At 51.4% G+C, this 18,876-nt stretch overlaps 1 protein-coding gene and 2 pseudogenes across 1 annotated transcript; all 3 read right to left on the bottom strand.

Moving 5' to 3' along the window:
• Positions 1-909: 909 nt before the first annotated feature.
• LOC139001429 (solute carrier family 25 member 47-like) lies at positions 910-7,893 on the bottom strand. The gene is made up of 6 exons (XM_070403035.1): positions 7,832-7,893; positions 5,926-5,969; positions 5,539-5,610; positions 4,732-4,914; positions 3,512-3,851; positions 910-3,229 (listed from the first exon to the last, which is right to left on the bottom strand). The coding sequence occupies exons 1-6, from the start codon at positions 7,857-7,859 to the stop codon at positions 2,949-2,951; spliced, it is 948 nt and encodes a 315-aa protein (XP_070259136.1). The 5' UTR covers positions 7,860-7,893; the 3' UTR covers positions 910-2,948.
• Positions 7,894-11,436: 3,543 nt separating this feature from the next.
• LOC139001413 (akirin-2 pseudogene) lies at positions 11,437-12,126 on the bottom strand (annotated as a pseudogene).
• A 530-nt stretch (positions 12,127-12,656) lies between these two features.
• On the bottom strand, positions 12,657-16,178 carry LOC139008277 (DNA-directed RNA polymerase II subunit RPB2 pseudogene; annotated as a pseudogene).
• Positions 16,179-18,876: the final 2,698 nt, after the last annotated feature.

Below are 18,876 nucleotides of genomic sequence, written 5' to 3'. Positions count from 1 at the left end.
CAGCTTAGCTATAAAACTGTGTGTAAAAAATAAAGTTGTTGGTGCTGGTGCCTTGTGCCAGTCCTCCTAAGCCCGGTCTCTGGTGCTTTCATCCCACGCCACCTCTTCCCTGTGGGACCCTTGGGAGCGGGCCTCCACAATTGGCGCCCGAACGGGGACTGAAGGTGGGCTTTGTGAGGACCCCGGAGTCACAGTCGGCCGAGTCAATCAATCAATCAAGCAATCAATCAAGTAATAGTAAGTTTTGGGGAATTTGTATTAATTAGGAGTAAAACATGGGGCAGTTAGAGACCAAAGAGCGCTCTCTGTATGTGCAGATGTTAAAGAACATGCTGCAGGCAAGAGGGGCTCGAGTAACTACCTCACAGCTAGAGCGGTTTTTAAATTTTGTGCAGGAAGTCTGCCCGTGGTTTCCTGAGGAAGGAACCGTTAACTTAGCAACGTGGCAGAAAATTGGAAAACAAATGCGCAATCATTATAAAGCCCTTGGGCCAAGTAAGACACCAGTTGATGCATTTTCCTTATGGAATTTAATACGGGATTGTTTAGATCCCAGGCATGACCATAATCAACCATCTCTTAAGCCAGAAAAAAAGAAGAGAAATATTAAAAATTGCATGAGGAAGGAAGCACCTGCTCTTAATAATCTAAGAAATACTAGCTGTAAAGGATTGAAGTTTCTAAGAATAAGGAATTATAAGAAGAAGAAGAGAAATATTAAAAGGAAATTAATCAAATAGTACAGGCCAGTAAGCCAAATGTAATAATTAATATCTCTTAATAGTTATAAAAAATATATAATCTTTAAATCATATATACACATATATATTTAATAGTCTTTCAAGTTAGATTTCAAAACTATAACCAAGGAATAACTTTAGGACATTTCACGGACCCTAAAATGTTTTCAAAAGTTTATTCTCTAAATCACATAGAAAAGCTTTATCAAATAAAGATTAATAAATATATATTTTAAGTTTTTGCCTCTAAGAAAGGGCAAAACAAGTTATTTTATTTAAAATTTCTTAAAATACAGCAATAGAATTTTGGGATATAATTTAAAATAACAAAAGCTCCTCGCTACTACATTTTAAATTAGGCTAGAGATAGGCAGTATTTACACCTCATAAATCAGACATAAAACTTTACTAAATTTACTATATTAATAAAAATACCTACCACAAAAAGCCAGTATCTTTATAAGCAATTAAATCCTAGTAAAGTAAATTCTTCACTCATATTCCTGGAACCCCCTATAATCCCCAAGGACAAAGCATAGTTGAAAGGGCACATCGTTCCCTGAAAAATCAGATCTAAAACACAAAGAAGGGGGAGCTAGGGGGTCCGTACTCTCCTCACCAAATACTACAACATTCACTATTTAAATTTTTTAAAATCAGCAGCATGGGGAAATAGCTGCTGAAAAACACTTTGTTCCTCAAGAACATAAGCCTAATTCTAAAGTAATGTACCGGGATCAGGAATCCTCCTTTTGGAAAGGCCCGGTGGAGTTGCTAACTTGGGGAAGAGGGTATACTTGTGTTTAAGTTCCAGATGCAGACCCCAATGACTAAGTTTGCAATCGGATCTCTGAGGAAGAGGATGAGAAGCCATAAACCTTCAGGACACGCGCCAGCGGAGGGTCGTCTGCAGACCCTTTGGACGGAGATGGCCCCTCCTCACCTGGGGCTCTTTGAAGAGACAGAAGCTCAAAGCATTCACTCGGAACTCTTCCCGGGGATTGACTTTGGCTTTAATTACCTTGACTGGACTGTTGCCAGTGACTTCGGCTGCAGTTCACTGGACTCATGTGATTGATCCACCCACCTTCACTCTGCAGACTTGGACTGATCCTGATCCGCCTTTGACTACCAATGACTTGGGCTGTATTCAAGGACTTGGGTGAGGCCTAATGGACATCTGGGGGACTCGTTTTCAAGCATTGTTTAACCAGACCCTCACCTGGAATGTACCCACTGTTCCTCTGTATGTTCCTTAATAGCTTTTACTGTATTTACTATGGTAATTATTTCTTCTGCTGTAGCATCAGGATTTGCTTTAAAAACCTCTATCCTTACAGCCCAACAAGTAGATAGTGGATTACACAACCTCGCCTCTAACTGGGAAACGGGGCAAGTTTATATTAGTAGCTAGACGAGCAATGGGGCAAAGTTGATTAATAACTATCTTGGTAAGAGGGCATTATTGATTAATTATGGTTTTATATAATTCACTTATGTTTTAGTAACTGCACTTAGCAACAATGATTGATTGTATAACTTTAAAGGAAATTCAGGCTATAATAAGTGCAAAGGGACCTTGGCTTCCGCCTGCGGAGGTAGCAGCTAAGATTTTTAATGAGATTGGAAGTTGGTTTTCTTCTACCCAGTGGACCTCGTGATTGGGTTCCGGGATTATGCTACTTATATACATAACCATTCTGCTTTGTCTACTTCCAGTCTACATTCAAGCCATTGGAGGAAGCCTCCAATCCTTGCAAACCGCTGTACACGAACTTCGCCTAAGACGCAAAGAAGGGGGAGATGTAAGAGACAGTGAGGGTCCAGGAAAGGCCTAACCCCACTCCAAGTCATGTAAAGGCCATGAACTTGGCTTGCACCCCAGTTCTTGTGATCTAGGCAAGCAGACTTTTGTCAGAGCAACTGTCCTACATAGATGGATCTAGACAAAGCTTGCCAAGTCTTGCCCAGCTTGTAACGATCTGCTACTTCCCCATGATAGGCCAAGCCCTAGCAGTGATCTATGAAGCAAGACCGGCCACAGCTTAGCTATAAAACAGTGTGTGTAAAAAATAAAGTTGCTGGTGCTGGTGCCTTGTGCCAGTCCTCCTAAGCCCGGTCTCTGGTGCTTTCATCCCACGCCACCTCTTCCCTGCGGGACCCCTTGGGAGCGGGCCTCCACAGGCTGGCCCCCGAGCGGTGGGCCAGCTACTTGAGCAGGCCCCGGGTGAGCCTCAGCGCGGCTTCGTAGCCGACGAAGACCACCATGTTGACGGGGAAGGCACGGCAGCAGTTGAGCGTCAGCCCCTTAAAGAGGACCCGCGGCCCTTCCTCCCGCACACTGGTCACCACGCAATGCAGGAGGCCCCTGTAGCGCTGCTGGCCCTGCCCGTCCACCTGCAGGCGAGTCTTGATCACGTCCATGGGGGTGGCCACAGCCCAGGCCAGGACCCCTGCGCAGCCACCGGCCAGCAGCACACCCAGGACATCTGCAGGGGGAGACCCACGAGGGAGCACCTTGATTAGAGGCGGATGGAGGCCCCAGAGGAGAGTAGGTGGGGCTCCCAGGGCAGGGCCCAGCCCTCATGAAGCCCTGGGCTCATTCCACCAATGTGACTCGTCCCAGGCCACACAGAGGGGGTCTGTCCTGACCCTCAGCGTCGAGAGCACTCAGGTTCCCACCCTGGGAGGCTCTGGGGTAGCAGTATGCCACCTGACTCAGTTCCCACTGGCTGAGCCTGTGCCCCTTCCGGGCCCCAGCCCCCACTCACCTGGCTGGCTGTGGCCAGCAGGGGTGAGCCACTCGCTGAGGATGGAGTAGGAGAGGAAGTAGGTGGCGAAGGAGCGGCCCTCCCGGAGGAGCAGGGCCGAGCTGCCCTTGTAGAGGCCCCGCAGCCCCTCCTCACGGGCCACGGTGGCCAGGCAGTGCAGCGGCCCCCGGTACTTGGGCCCAGGCACCTGACTTGCAGGGGGTGCGGGACACATGGGGGGCACCGCCGAGGGCCATGAGGCCGAGGACCTCCGCCTCTGCTGCATCTGCGCCTGCATCTGGGTCTGGGTCTGGGTCTGCAGGCGGACCTTGGCCACTTCGGTAGGCGAGGTCAGGAACACCTGGAGCGGAGACACAGCCATAGAAGGCGCCAGCACCGCCCACACACCCTGGACCTGGCCTCCCGTCAGCCTCCCGTCACCCACAGTGACATCAGGGGACCTGCGCCCCATGAAGATTCAGGCTGGCCCACGGCCTTGGTGGAGCGGCGTTCAAAGCCCGCTCTGCCCACCCAAGCTCAAGCCAGCACCTTCCAGGGGTCCTCAAACTACGGCCCGCGGGCCACATGCGGCCCGCCGAAAACATTTATCCGGCCCGCCAGGTGTTTTTGCCGCCGCTGCCTGTCCTGCTTAGCAGCCGACTCGTCCCGGGCCCGCAGTGCGCATGTGTGGAATTTCTGAGGGACAGTGAACTGGCCCCCTGTTTAAAAAGTTTGAGGACCTCTGATACACACTCGTCCAGCACAGAGCGGACTCCACACACAGTAGGTGTCAGGTAAGTGGCTGTGACTCCAATTCATGAAAGCATTTAATCACATAATTAGTATGTCAATGACATATTACCGTATGACTTAATTAATGTAAGCACTTAATGTAAGAATAATAAAACAAAGTAATAACATTAATATGTAACATAACATTACTGATAATGTTGTTTGCATTTCAGGGGTGCTCATACCTGTCAGACTTGGTGTTAGGGGCTTTACATGTGACCTCACTTAGTCCTCATCGAGACGCCTCTTACTGATGAAGAGTCAGAAGTTCAGGGAGGCTCCCTGGAGTCCTCAAGTTCCCTCAGCTGATGAGACTCAGCTGAGTTCTCACCCTTAGTCCCCCAGCCTCCATCCAGCCTCTGCCCTCACGGAGCTTCAGTTTCCCTGCCTTCTGGGCTTAGGGACCTCTCAGGGCCTCCCCACCCCTGGGGTCCCGGGACCCCACTCACACGGACGAGGCCAGAGGCGAAACCCGAGAGCGTGATGTCGGTCCTGGCGGGCTTGGCGTCGGCGCTGCCATACCGGAACCGGCAGATGCGTGTGAGGCAGTTGTGGTAGGTGCCGAAAGACAGTGACGAGACCAGGGACACTGTGCTTATGGGCAACAAGAGGCCCCTGTAGAAGCCCCTCACCTGGTGGGCAGATGGACAGGACCCAAGGACTGCAGTCAGGCCAGAGGTTCGGCCAGGAGGATGGCCCTGGTCTCACCCCTGCAGGCCCTTCCTGGCTATGGGACCTCAGGCAAGTCACTGACTGCCTAGGGCCTCAGTATCCTGGGCTGTAAAATGGGGCTCAGAGTACTCAACTTGAGAGATTGTGATGAAGAGACAGAGGGCCAGGCTGGACCCAGGGCAGCTACTTGATGGTGAAGCTGAGGAACTGGCATGCTTCCTTGTTGCTGTTTTCCTTTGGCCCCTCCCTGGCCGGCACCGAGCCCCAAGGCCACTTTGGTAAATGTCCCTGTCCCCCTCTGGACAGCTCTCTGTCCTGGACCCTGGGGACCTGACAACTCCACCCTGAAGAGGACAGAAATGCCCACACATGGGTCCCCCCATCGTCAAAGTCCCCAGACACCCACCCCCTCTAGACCCTCTCCTGCATGCTGGACACCCAGCCCTGGGCCTCAGAGGAATCCAGAGGTTGGCGCAATTATCCCCATTTGGAAGTGAGAGAACCGAGGCTCAGAGAGTGGTGAGTGGCAGGCCTGGGGCCTGAGCCCCGACATCCCCTGCCTGTCCTCCTGGCCCCAGGCCTACCCGCTCTCGCAGATACGTGTCCCGGACGCAGTGCCAGATGCCTGTGTACTTGGGCTCCGTCTGGATCTTGACCTGTGGGAGAATCCGGCTTCAGGAAGGGGTCAAGGTCAGGGCAAGGACAGCAGGCCTGGGGGAGGGGAAGAGCCAACTCCTTGGATGTCACGGCCACGCTCTCAGTGGCAGAGCAGGGACAGTGAGCCCCATGTAAGAGGAAGAACCAGAGGCTGGAAAAGAGGGGCAGACTGTCCGGAGGCGGGTGGGGAGGGCCGGGTGTGATGAGCACCCTAGGAAGGTCTTCTGGCCGGGGATGGGGTGCAGGAGGCTCGCAGGGGCAGGCGGGGTGGGGGAGAGGGGAGGAGGAGGGCTGCAGGGCCTATGGCCACACACCTTCACCGTGTCCAGGGGGTAGCCCACAGCAACACCGCAGACGCCTGGAAGGAAACCAGAGCTCGGGGTGAGGACAGCGGGAGCAGACCCCCTCCTCGTCCAGTGTCTCATCAACAGGAGAGCCACCCCGTTCTGCAAACGAGGCAACGGAGGCTCCGAGAGCTGAAGGAACTCCCACCTGGCTGCTGGCGATGTCTCCTTCCCTGAGTCTTAGCCCCCAGGATGTTCCTCGCCCTGCCTCTGGGGCCATGTTTTGGGAGAACTTTTGGTCTCGCACTGGCTGGGCCTGTCCCAGGCCAGGCAGCACTGGCCCTCAAGCCTCAGGCTGCAACGGGTTTGTCTCGGGGTGGGAGAGCCCAGCCCCCCCAGGGCTCCATGAAGGGCTCCTGGAACCGCGAGCTGTGGCACAGAGTGGACGCGAGGCTTCCTGGACCCGGGCCCTCTGCCCTGCAGAGCGTGCTGGTGCCACCGTCCTGTTTCCGTCTCCTTTGCCGACACCAGGGACTCAATGTCCAGGCCCCAGCACTGCCACGGGGAAGCCGGAGAGTGAGCAGACAGGTCCCTGGGGATGGGTGGCGAGGGCCATGTGAGGGCAGTAATGTTTTGGGGATGGGTCCTATTTACTCTGTATCCCAGGACTCAATAAACATGCATGAATGAAAGAATAGAGTGAATGAATGAATGAAATGAAGTAAAAGACTGACTGACTTGAAAGAATTACCCTCCTTGACCCTCACATAAACCTCAGCAAACTCCTATTCATCCATCAAAGCCCTCCCACAGCACCACCTCCTCTCCGGAGCCCTCCCTCACCCCTGAGCTCGGGCTGCCTCTGTTCCCAGAAGCCTGTGGATCAGCGCCCCTGTCCCACAGCATGCCAGCTCTACCTCCAGAGCTGGCGTCAAGGACAAGGCCCATGTCTGTTCCTTGTGACCCGGGACCCAGCACAGAGCAGAGGCCCTTTCTGCCAGGCCTTCCGTGGACTCTGGAGGAAACATGTGACTTCCAAGATCCCTTCCTGGCTGTGTGATCTTGGGCAAGCCAAGCCCCATCTCTGAGCCTCCTCCTTAGGGGGCTGATGTCCAGGGCAGCAGCTGGCCTCAGTCCCTGCACACAGTAGGACCTCAGCAAGCCTCTGGATGGGGCCAGAGCCCTGGTCTCCCTGGCTTGGCGCTGCTCCCCTCCCCTCCCACACTGTTCCCAGAAGTAAGGACAGGAAGGAGCCCACTGCTGTTTCACACGATAAGCAAGGCCAAGGGTGCCCGGCCCAAAACAGCCTCCACCGCCTGCAAGGTAGGTGGCTGGAGGATCCGGAGCCCGAATGAGCCTGTTTCCCAATGGGCCAGTTACCGGTCTGGGTCTGTCTTTCGCAATGAGCCCTTTCCCCAGAAATAAAAACAGTTGCACACGGTGGCTGGGCAGGCGGGGCTGGGGCAGGGCTGGGGCGGGGACGGGCCCTCCCCTCCTCTGCCCACAGCTTCCAGGCAGCGTTGTCCTCACTGTCCACCTCTCCTGGAGCTTCTGGTCCTTTCCCAGCTCAGCCAGTCCTCTGTGCTGGTCACTCCCAGCCTCCTCTTGGCCCAGGCAAAGACCACCTCTGCCCCTGAGCCCCCCATCCCAGAACTGCCCCTCAGCCTCCCCAGCTGGGCCCCCAAGGCCAGTGCAGACTCACCCCCACCCTCCCACCTGCACCCAGCCCTGTGTTGCCACTGGAGTCTCCCAGGAACCAGCTCTGTCCTCCTGTCACTCAGCACCCAGGCCCACACCAGGTCCCAGCCACTTCTGGGGTGACTCCTCAAACCCCACGTCTTCTAGAGGCCCCCCTAGGACAGAGCATCCCCCCAGCTCCTCCAGGTACCCCCAGGAGCAACAGTCCCCTACAAGGCCCTGCTGCCCTGTCCGCTACCTCCGATGGCTCCAGCAACAAAATCCATGGACAACGTGGGTGTCCCTCCTGAGAACAGTCCAATGTCACCACCAACAACCGGTCAGGTCCTCTCAGACCTTAAATACCTGGGGTGGGGGAGGGGGTGGAAGCAGGTGCTGCTGGCCAGTGGCCCAGAGGCAGAGGTCGTGCTGGAAAGCAGGCAGGTCGATGCCCACCTGGATTCCCGCCCACCCCGCCCCTAATGCCCCTTGTCCCAGTGCCCTGGGGACCCAGCTGTGGGCAGTAGAGAGAGGCCACAGGAGCATCAGGCTCTGGGGACACAGGACCACTGTCCACAACCTGCAGGCTTGGGCCCCAGACCATGTCCAGACACCTCCGGGGAGGTCCAGGAACGGGGCTGTGATGTCCCTGCCCCTCCAGGCCCAGCTCACACCTCATTGGTGTCTTGGGCCTCCCTGACTCCCCTGGAGTGATTCCTGCTCAGGAAACCCACAAAGCTCCCTCACTTGCCCTGGCCAGTTTGGCTCAGTGGACAGAGCGTCGGCCTGCGTGCTGAAGGGTCCCAGGTTCGACTCCAGTCAAGGACGTACCTCGGTTGCAGACTCCCAGCTCTGGTCGAGGTCATGCGGGAGAAAACCAATCGATGTGTCTCTCTCATATTAGTGTTTGTCTCTGTCTCTCCCCCTCCCTTCCACTCTCTCTAAAAATCGATGGAAAAAAATGTCCTCGGGTGAGGATTTAAAAAAAAAAAAAAAAAGCTCCCTCACTTATTCATTCAACAAACACTATCAGAGCTGAGGCTGCACTGAGGCAAATAAGGCCCAAGCCCAATCCTCAAGGCGTCTAGATGACAGGGAGGGGTGGGGGCGTGGGCCACTGATGCCTGGCACCCAGAAGGCTGGTCAGGGCCCTCCTGGGAGCAGCATGAACACCAGCCGCCCACTGTTGGTTCCACCCCCTTCACACTGCCCTGGTCCCACACTGTCCCTGCCCCCAGGGCCCCAGCGAAGTCTGCCTCCACTTGAGTCCCCTGCCCCAGCAAGACCCAGCGCTGAGCAGAGCTTGCCGAGCAAGGAGACCATGCCCTGTGGGTCCCACTGCTGGGCTGGCCATTTGGCCTCTAACCAAACTAGGAGCTGCTCCAACAAGAGGCCGATTCCATCGGCTCGTCGCTCGAAATCATTGGAGCCCTGCGAGGACCCTGAGGCTCAGAGAGCCGTGAACTTGTCCAGGATGTCCCCTGGCCAGAAACCTGGCCGGACCGGGGACTGTGGCCCTCAGGGCAGGGCCACGTGTCCTGGTGGGTGGACTTGTAGGCCAGCCCTGAGCAGGCTGAGAATTGACAGAGGGCAGCCTCGCTGGCACCTGCCCAGCCATTTCTGAGTGGAGGACACGAGTTGCCAGTAGCAATTGCCACAGCAGAGGGCAAAGGGCAGGATGTGGCCCGTCCAAGGCCAGTTCTGATGCCTGTCCTGGACTTTAGAGAGAAGCAGCTCTGCGTGGTTAGGAACCAAGCTGCCTGTGTTCAGATGCCAGCTCTGTCACTCATGTCAGCTCTGAACCCTCAGGCAAGCTCCCTGACCATTCTGTGCCTCTGTTTCTGCATCCACGAAATGAGGTTAGTACCTGCCTCACATCTGTGACCACTCAGGGCAAGCTCCAGTGGAAGTGGCCGGCCAAATGCAAAGGCTGCATTAATAGGAGCATAGGTTCTAGAAGGAAGGAGGTGACAGTCCTGTTATGAGCAGGTCAGGTACAGCTGGAGCTTAGATTCATTTGCAGATGCTACACTTGGAAGGCCAGTACCTTGCGTGATGAGGGAGCTTGAGGGATGAGGGAGCTTGAGGAATGTTGTCTAACTGACAGAACAGGGAGCTGTTTAGTCCCGTGATTCCCGCAGAGCATCTAATGTGGTAAGTACCACTCACCCCCTGGAACCTGAGCCAGGAACCCAGAAATTGCCCTGAATGCCTTTCCCCCTGCACCCTACATCCAGTGAGGCACCCAGTCCTGTTTATGTTCAGATCCATTTCACAATCCATCTGCACAGCCCCCGGCTGCATCATCTCCCCCTCATGCCACAAACACAGCATGCCTACTACGTGCCACATTCCAGGCACCAGACCACAGCAGTAAACTCAGACTGTTGGGGTCCAACCCCAGCAGGTCCAGGGGTTCCCAAAGGTGTGGACGGAATCGGCGAAGAAGGAATGACACGGAGACAGCGTTCAGTTGATCAGCAGCCTAGCCAGGTTCTCTAGCCAGGTTCTAGCCAGGATCTCCAGCCAAGTTCTGTGTGTTTTATTATCTTGTTACATCTGTATTTATACCAGTTGATTTTAATCCTATCAATTTCTATTCCAAAGGTTAGGGTGTTTCTTTTTTTTTTTTAATCTTTAAATTCTTTATTAGTTAAGGAATTACAAATGTGTCCTCATCCCCCCCCCCCATTGACCCCCACTCCCCCCCCCCCCCAACACTCATGCTCCCACCCCCCTGTTGTCCATGTCCATTGGTTTGGCTTATATGCATGCATACAAGTCCTTTGGTTGATCTCTTCCCCTTACCCCCACCCTCCCCTACTTTCCCTCTGGGGATTAATAGCCTGATCACTGTTTCTCTGTCTTTGGATCTGTCCTTGTTCATCAGTCTATGTTGTTTCTCTATATTCCACAAATGAGTGAGATCATGTGGTATTTATCTTTCTCTGACTGGCTTATTTCACTTAGCATAATGCTCTCCAGTTCCATCCATGCTGTTGCAAATGGCAATAATTCCTTCTTTTTTACTGCAGTGTAGTATTCCATTGTGTAGATGTACCACAGTTTTTAAATCCACTCATCTGCTGATGGGCACTTAGGCTGTTTCCAAATCTTAGCTGTGGTGAATTGTGCTGCTATGAACATAGGGGTGCATATATCCTTTCTGATTGGTGTTTCTGGCTTCTCGGGATATATTCCTAGAAGTGGGATCACTGGGTCAAATGGGAGTTCCATTTTTAGTTTTTTGAGGAAGCTCCATACTATTCTCCACAGTGGCTGCACCAGTCTGCATTCCCACCAGCAGTGCACGAGGGTTCCTTTTTCTCCGCATCCTCGCCAACACTTGTTGTTTGTTGATTTGTTGATGATAGCCATTCAGACAGGTGTGAGATGGTACCGCATTGTCGTTTTGATTTGCATCTCTTGTATAATTAGTGACTTGGAGCATGTTTTCATATGTCTTTTGGCCTTCTGTATGTCCTCTTTCGAAAGGTGTCTATCTAGGTCCGTTGTCCATTTTTTGATTGGATTGTTTATCTTACTTTTGTTAAGTTTCATGAGTTCCCTATAAATGTTGGAGATTAAACCCTATTATTAGCATTTTCAAAAGCCAGTTGTTTAATTAGGATATCGGCTGCCTCTTCAATAGTGATTACTCTCTTGACTGCCTCTATGAGGTGAAAAAGGAAATCCTGATACGGTTCCTTGACCTTCTGTTTAACCTCTGTAAGGAAGGTTGTTTTTCCTACTGTACAAGGTAGGGATTTCCAAAACCAGTTGCTGCCTAAGAGTAATTGTCACTGACGAAAGCTTGAAATAACCCGTATTCACAGGGGGGTATTCGCATTGCTCCATGTCATAATTGGGACCTCGTGCAACAATTCAACAAGGAACAAGGCAGCCCACAAATGCAGAAAATGTGATTCATGAAACATAACTAGCAGACTGTTCTTCATATCGTCGCATTATTTGATCATGCGTAAAACTCATAAATGCATCATATTGTTCTGCAAGTTTTGTGTTCAGTATTTCTTCATACTCTTCTCGAACTTTCTCTTCACATTCTTTCCACAAACGTTCACAGATCGTCCCAACCTGCCGTAGGGTGAGTAAGGGCTGTTCTTTTTTTAAAGGTGAGGATGTTGCAGATGAAGTCCCTGGCGAAGCTGGTCCACTGAGGAGAAATGCATTTGGCTGTGCATCAGAAGTACAACATGGATCCGTCTGTTGAAAGCTAGTTTCTAAACGTCTTCTCTTCTGCATGGGTTTATACTCTTGTTTTATGTTGTACAGAATTTGTTCTGTGGTGAGGCGGGACGAGAGGTCGCCGAAGGGGGACGGCTCCATTCGAAGGTACTTCTGTGCCGAGGTGGGCGCAGACCACGGCGCACATCGAGGCCGCTTCCGGGACACGGGGCTCAGCAGCGGGTCGAAATCCAGAGTCCTTTTCAGAGTGGCCCTGCGAGCCATGATTCTAGCCAGGATTCTCCAGCCAAGTTCTGTGTGTGTTTTATTGTCTTGTTACATCTGTATTTATACCAGTTGATTTTAATCCTCTCAATTTGAACATGTTTAGGGGGTCTTCCTGATTTAATTGTAGAGCTTTTGAGTGTATGGTTTTGTGTAGTTTTCTTTGAAGTTGCTCTATTAAAATATATATACATGTGACTCATAGTCCACTTTTAGTAAAGTAGAAACCTTGGTTGCGTTTCGTTTCGTTCCCTTTACTCTTCTCACTTTTAAATATCATGATCTTTAATATCAGATAATGTTATCATTTTTGTTTTAATCATTGCATGTGAAATAGAACTCACGAGAAGAACAATTTGCGCATATTTCTGCTCCTGCCATTTCTCTTTATTCCTTTCTAATGCTCCCCCAAATTATTTTATTTTTTTTTCAAGACTAGCTACAAAAATGTATTACCTATTTACAGGAAAGCATGCATATCATCAAACAGAACAAATAAAATGCTTTTTCTCACCATGTAACACATTTATTTGTTACTTTAGAAAGCCACATCATAAAAATAAGACACAAAAAGCATTGATAAGTGTCTTGTTGGGAGTCTTTTAAAAGAGCTAATCACTCATCATTCGAGGTGCAATACTCATAGACATAAGCTCTTGAAACAACAGTTTGCACGCATAAGGCATCCGCACCAGAGAAATCTGGGTCTTATTCCGACAGCCCCTGCATTCGTACGTATGGGTCCTGGTGTTAGCAATCGCCATTATTCCACAAAGATTGCAAACATGAACCTGATAGGGATCCGATGCCTCAAACAGTCTCTCCCTTAAGAACTGGGCTGCCCCGTGGGCAATCTGACAGTCTCGTTCCATTTCACCAAAACGCAGGCCACCATCCCGGGATCTACCCTCCATAGGCTGTCTGTTAAGGATCTGAATAGGCCCCCTAGCGCGGGAATGGATTTTGTCATCCACCATATGCTTCAAACGCTGGTAGTAAGTGGGGCCGATGAAAATCTGTGATGTGATTTTTCTGCCAGTGAATCCATTGTACAAGACCTCATTTCCTCTGAGGTGGTAGCCGTAATTGGACAAAAGGTGAGAAATCTTCTGCACATTAACGGCATCGTTAAATGGAGTGGCATCACCAATTTCGCCTTTGATAGCTGACACCTTCCCTTGAAGACATTCAATCAAGTGACCAATGGTCATACGAGAGGGGATGGCGTGGGGATTTATGATGATATCGGGGGTGATTCCTTCGCAGGTGAAAGGCATATCCTCTTGTCTATACTGAATACCACAAGTACCCTTTTGACCATGTCGACTGGCAAATTTATCTCCAATCTGTGGAATTCTGACAGAGCGTACCCTTATTTTACAAAATTTATATCCTTCCTGGTTGAGAGTTACCATAACCTGGTCCACAATGCCTGTCTCACTAGTCCTGAGGAAAGTGCTGCAGTCTCTCTTGGCATAGCGTCTGTTAGTGCTCTCCAGCTCATCTTCATTTTCAGGCAGGGTGACTGTTTTGCCTATAATAACATCGTCTCCTGATACACGGACCCCGGGAGCTATCAGACCGTCATCATCCAGCTTGTCATAGACGGCATGCCTCATACCCTGGCATGTTTCACGGGTAGGCTTCTCAAAAACTTCTTGGTCAAATCCTTTTTGAGACTCCTGTTCTTTGTATGATCGGTAGAACACAGACCTGAAAAGGCCTCGGTCTACTGCTGAACGATTCATGATAACGGAGTCTTCTTGGTTATATCCGGTGTATGATGCAATAGCCACAATGGAATTGATACCTGCTGGCAACTCTCTAAATCGCAAATATTCCATAGACCGTGTAGTCACAAGCGGTTTTTGAGGATAGTAGAGAACATGGGCCAATGTATCCATACGGATGTGAAAGTTGGTGATATAAACTCCCATGGCCTGCTTACCCATAGCCGACTGGTATGTGTTTCTAGGGGACTGGTTATGATCAGGAAATGGAATAATCGATGCACAGACACCAAGAACCATCGATGGGTGAATCTCACAGTGTGTATATGTGGAAGAGTAAGCTACTCCTTTGTCTTGCAAATCATTTGGAGTCATCGCCAGCATCACTGTTTCTTCTTCTAGAGTATCAACATATTCCACTACCCCACTGGCCACGAGATTCTGCCAACCGTAGTTGTTATATTCTCTCTCTTTTAATTGATCAATATGTCTCTTCTTCAGCAGAAGCTTTTGTTCTTCCACAATCAGAAGTGGTCTACAGAGACGCCCGGCATCCGTATAGATCCGAATCTCCCTCTCTCGAATATCTCTGATCATGGAAACTTCAGACACAATGATGTCCATCTGACGCCGCAATTTCCTGAGAGTGTTCATAAGTTGTTCGGGATCTTTATGTATTCCCACCCAGCAGCCATTCACAAAAATCTTGGTTGCGCCAGCAATCGCTACGGGAGAAATTTCTTCTAAATTTTCCATACTCCATTCTTCTAAAAATTCCAGAATTGGAGAAGGTTGAGATCCAATGGAAATATAAGCCATCAGGGCTAAGTTCTTCACAAGTCCTACAGCATGGCCCTCCGGAGTCTCAGCAGGACACACCATTCCCCACGACGTATTATGCAACTGTCTCGGTTTTGCCAGCTTGCCGTCTCTACCGATCGGAGAATTTAAACGACGCAGGTGAGAAAGAGTAGATGCAAAGGTCAGGCGGTTTAACACCTGAGATACTCCGGCTCTGGCTTGATGAGCTTTCCTTTGGTCACCCCAGTTTCCAGTAGCTAAAGAGTATTTTAGGCCATCAGCTATAATCCTTGTTTGAATTGCCAACTCCAAGTTAAAATCCTTTCCCCGATCAATAAACTTCTGTGCATAGATCCGTACTTCTTTAAGCAAGTTCTTAAACAGGCCTCTAAATAAGAATGCAAGTAGCGGTCCAGCAAGGTCCAATCTCTTGTTTCCATAGTGATCTCTGTCATCTAATTCTCTTCTACCCAGAGCTGCTAGAAGTAACCTATGCACCATATACCCCAAGAAATAAGCTTTTTTGGTCTCACAAAAATCGCTGACACCAACATGAGGGAGCATTTCTTTCTGTAAGACTTCTTTGGCATACTTAATTCTTTTCTCTTTGGTGACACCAGGCTTTGCCCCTCTCGAGCCAATGAAATTCAGTGCAACATTCTGTTCTTGGATGACAAAAGCTTCATCGAGAGAAGGTTTGACCATATCCAACATCTCTGGGTCTTCAAAATCATAAATAATATGCTCTAAAATATCCCTGTCGGACACGAAACCTAATGCCCTGAACACGATAATAACGGGAACTTCTTGCTTGATAAAGGGTAGCGTTGCCACAATGCGCTGGCCGATAGCACTCTTTCTTGCACCCTGTCCTCCTCTTGCCAGCATGCTAACCCAAATAGTGCTGGTGGGTCGGGAAGAATTCTCCAGACATGATCTACACTCTCCTGTGTAGGCGTATTTAGAATCCTTTTTGGCAAACACATAGACCGTGTTTGTTGCCATTTTTTCTTGCGCAATCAGAACCTTTTCTGATCCATTAATAATGAAGTAGCCACCAGGATCCAAGGGGCACTCGTTTAACTCACAAAGATCACGATCTGTTAAGCCATTCAATAGGCAGTAAGTTGAACGCAACATAATTGGAATTTTTCCTATACAAGTTTTCTGATACTGAGTCTGAAGTTGCTCTTGACCTTTTTTGGTGACTGTTTTTGTGATATCTACATAAAGTGGAGCAGAATACGTGAGATTTCGTAACCTGGCCTCGTTTGGCATCAGTGGTGAAGGAGTACCATCTCTTTCCCAGTAAGTAGGCTTGGAGAGATAAATTTGTTCAAACTTCAGCGAATACCTTGGCGGTTCTTCAACTTCTCCACTAGCATGCTGAGCTTCAGCTTGCAGGTCTATAGGTGGCGCATCTTCCACAATTCTTTGAACAGACATCTGAATAAACTCATCAAAAGAATCCAGCTGTTGTCTGACCAAGCCTTTCTCATCAAAATAGGAACTGATTACAATCCAGCATGCTTCTTGCCACAACTCTGGGGTGATTTCATCATCATGCTCGTCATATTGCACATCCTCGTCTGGGTCGTACATCGTGGCAAATTGTTGGGGCCCAGCCCCAGCAGGTCCAGGGGTTCCCAAAGGTGTGGACGGCGTCGGCGAAGAAATAATGACACGGAGACAACGTTCAGTTGATCAGCAGCCAGGCCAGGATCTCTAGCCAAGCTCTGTCTGGGTTCTCCAGCCAGGTTCTGAGATCATTGTCTTGTTACATCTGTATTTATACCAGTCGATTTTAATCCTCTCAATTTCCATTCCAAAGGTTAGGGCGTTTCTTATCTCCATTCCAGGGAGTAAAGATTATGTAGCTTAAGGGTGATTGCAGCTAGTTAAGGTGATTAACTACCAGCCTGGCACGTAGTTGAGGGGTTTTATTCCCTCCCTAACTTCAGGGAAAAATCCCTACCTGGGGAAACAACCTTTCTCAGAGAGGTGACCCTGGTTAAAACACATAGTGCCAAGAAGGGGAGCAAACATATTAAGAACAGTATGCCATATATGCCAGGTCCCTTGAGACATATGCTGTGCAGATGTTTCTTCCCTGCAGCGACTGTGTCAAGCAGCAAGGATGGACCAGCTTCCAGCATCAGACAAATGCCCCTGACCCATGGATCTTTTGTTCTAGGTGGGAAGACAGACACCAACACAATAAATAACAATACAGAGTCTGCGGGACGGTGATAAGGACCCTGGAGAGACGTAGAGTAGGGTGGGCTCAGGGGCACTGGGTGGGGACGGGGCGGGGGGGTGCGTTAGAAAAGGCAGCCCAAGAAGCTGACACTTGAGAGCGTGTTCTCTCAGTCACTGCAGCCAAGTTTCACCTGCCCTTTGTCTCCCAAACAAGCACCCTTCTCCACAGCAGAATGGAAAACCTGACGCCTTTCCCTTTAGTCTGGTTTGTGCAGGTCTAACTGTCTCCCCATCCAGCGGTGAGCTGCTGGCAGGCAGAGTCCAGCAGGTTTGTCTCTGAGCCCACAGCACCCAGCACAGGGCAAGCAGCGGGGGAGGCTCAGTGAATAAGTGCATGAAACAAGTCAGTGAACAGATGAGTGGGTGGGTGGGTGTGTGGGTGGGTGGGTGGATGGATGAGTGGGTGTGTGGGTGTGTGGGTGGGTGGATAGATGGATGGGTGGGTGGGTGTGTGGGTGGGTGGATAGATGGATGGGTGGGTGGGTGTGTGGGTGGGTGGATAGATGGATGGGTGGGTGGATGGGTGGGTGGGTGGGTAGATGGATGGGTGGGTGGGTGGATGGATGGATCGCTGGGTGGGTGGATCAATGGATGGATCAATGGATGCAGGGATGGATGATAGATGGACACACAGGTGATGGACCTTGGGCAGAGTCAGCTTTTCACACCTGGCTTGACCTGACTCAGTAGATGGTAAAGCCCTCTGGTAGCTGGGGAGACTGGGATCTTAGCGGGCGGGGGAGCCTCCCATGGTTGAGGGGATACCCAAGCTGGGTTTGGCTCCTGGCTCCACCTCCCCCAGCTGTGTGATCTGGGGTCAGTGGAGTGACCCCTCTGAGTCTTGCATGGATGGCAGGAGACCACCTCTCCCGATGGGGAGTGTCATTACCGTTAGCAGTTAGGCATGCATTAGGCCTCTTCCTCCTTCAGCCACATGTTCCGCCCCACCCAGCCCCAGCAAGGAGGCCAGGCCGTCCTCTAGAGGGAGACAGACATCACACAAACAGCTCCAGCCTGGACCCAACCGAAAGGAAGGAGGACGCGGGCGCCCGCTGGCCCCTCTGGGCTCAGGGCCAAGCTGGTCCGGGCGCCCTGGGGGAACCTGACAACCCTAAATGCCTCTCACAGTTTGTAACAAAAGGAATAACTGCAAGTTCTTTTTAAAATCCAGGCGGCAGAGACGCAACCACCACAGACAGTGAGAGCCGCCAGCCCAGGCCGGACCGTCTTCCTGCAGCAGGCCGGCATGTTTCCACTTTCCTATCTTTTGGCGATTTGCTTCTTTTCCTTATCACTGTGTCTGGTTCACCCTGCCACTGCGGCACCTGCAGACCTACTTCCGGCTCAGCCCCAGGGCTGTGGCTGCGGTGGACAGAGGAGGGCCAGCACCTTTCTCCTCCGTCTGTCTGTGTCCTGCTGTGTCTGCGGCCAGTCCCCCCCCCCCCCCCCCCGCCCCGCCTTCTCCTGACCTCGCCCATTCTCACTTCCCCGAGGTGCCAAGGCCCAGTACCTACCAGCTCAGCCCAGGGTTCAAGGTGAGGGCACACTGCCCTCCTCTGGCCAGTGGCCTCAGGTGCCTGCTCACACTGCCTGTCCGCCAGGGACAGCGTGGTCATGCAGCCATTCTCCACCCATGCGAAGTGGGAGCCCCGAGAGAGGGCACAGGGGGGCCAGCTCACTCCAGGCCCCAGTGCCAGCCCCAGGTTGGCCCAGAGGGTGGACTCCGTGAGGCCTGTGCGTCGCACAGACAACTGAATGCACAGCCAGCACGCACTGTGTCCGGGACACTTGGCTGAGCTCCTTCGGCCTGGCCCTCGTGTCCTGACCAGCCCCAACTCCAGTTGGGGACCACTCCTTTGGTCCTCTGGCCAGTTAGGGACTCCCCCAGGCAGGCCCCCTTTAGTTCTATTTTTAGACTGGAAGCATTTGCCAAGTGTCTATTTATATCGCTGCCCATCTTGGGTTTCTGGTCACCTCATCTGGAGGAGCTGGCCTCCCTTTGGCCTCTTGGCCCAGCCGGCCGAGTGGGTTCAGAATGGCC

This window comes from Myotis yumanensis, unplaced genomic scaffold (assembly GCF_028538775.1).
Source record: "Myotis yumanensis isolate MYYU_CA2020_CCGP unplaced genomic scaffold, mMyoYum1.0.hap1 SCAF_1, whole genome shotgun sequence".
Classification (NCBI taxonomy): domain Eukaryota; kingdom Metazoa; phylum Chordata; class Mammalia; order Chiroptera; family Vespertilionidae; genus Myotis; species Myotis yumanensis.
The sequence above is the reverse complement of the archived record's forward strand: the minus strand, read 5'-3'. Positions and strand labels throughout refer to the sequence as shown.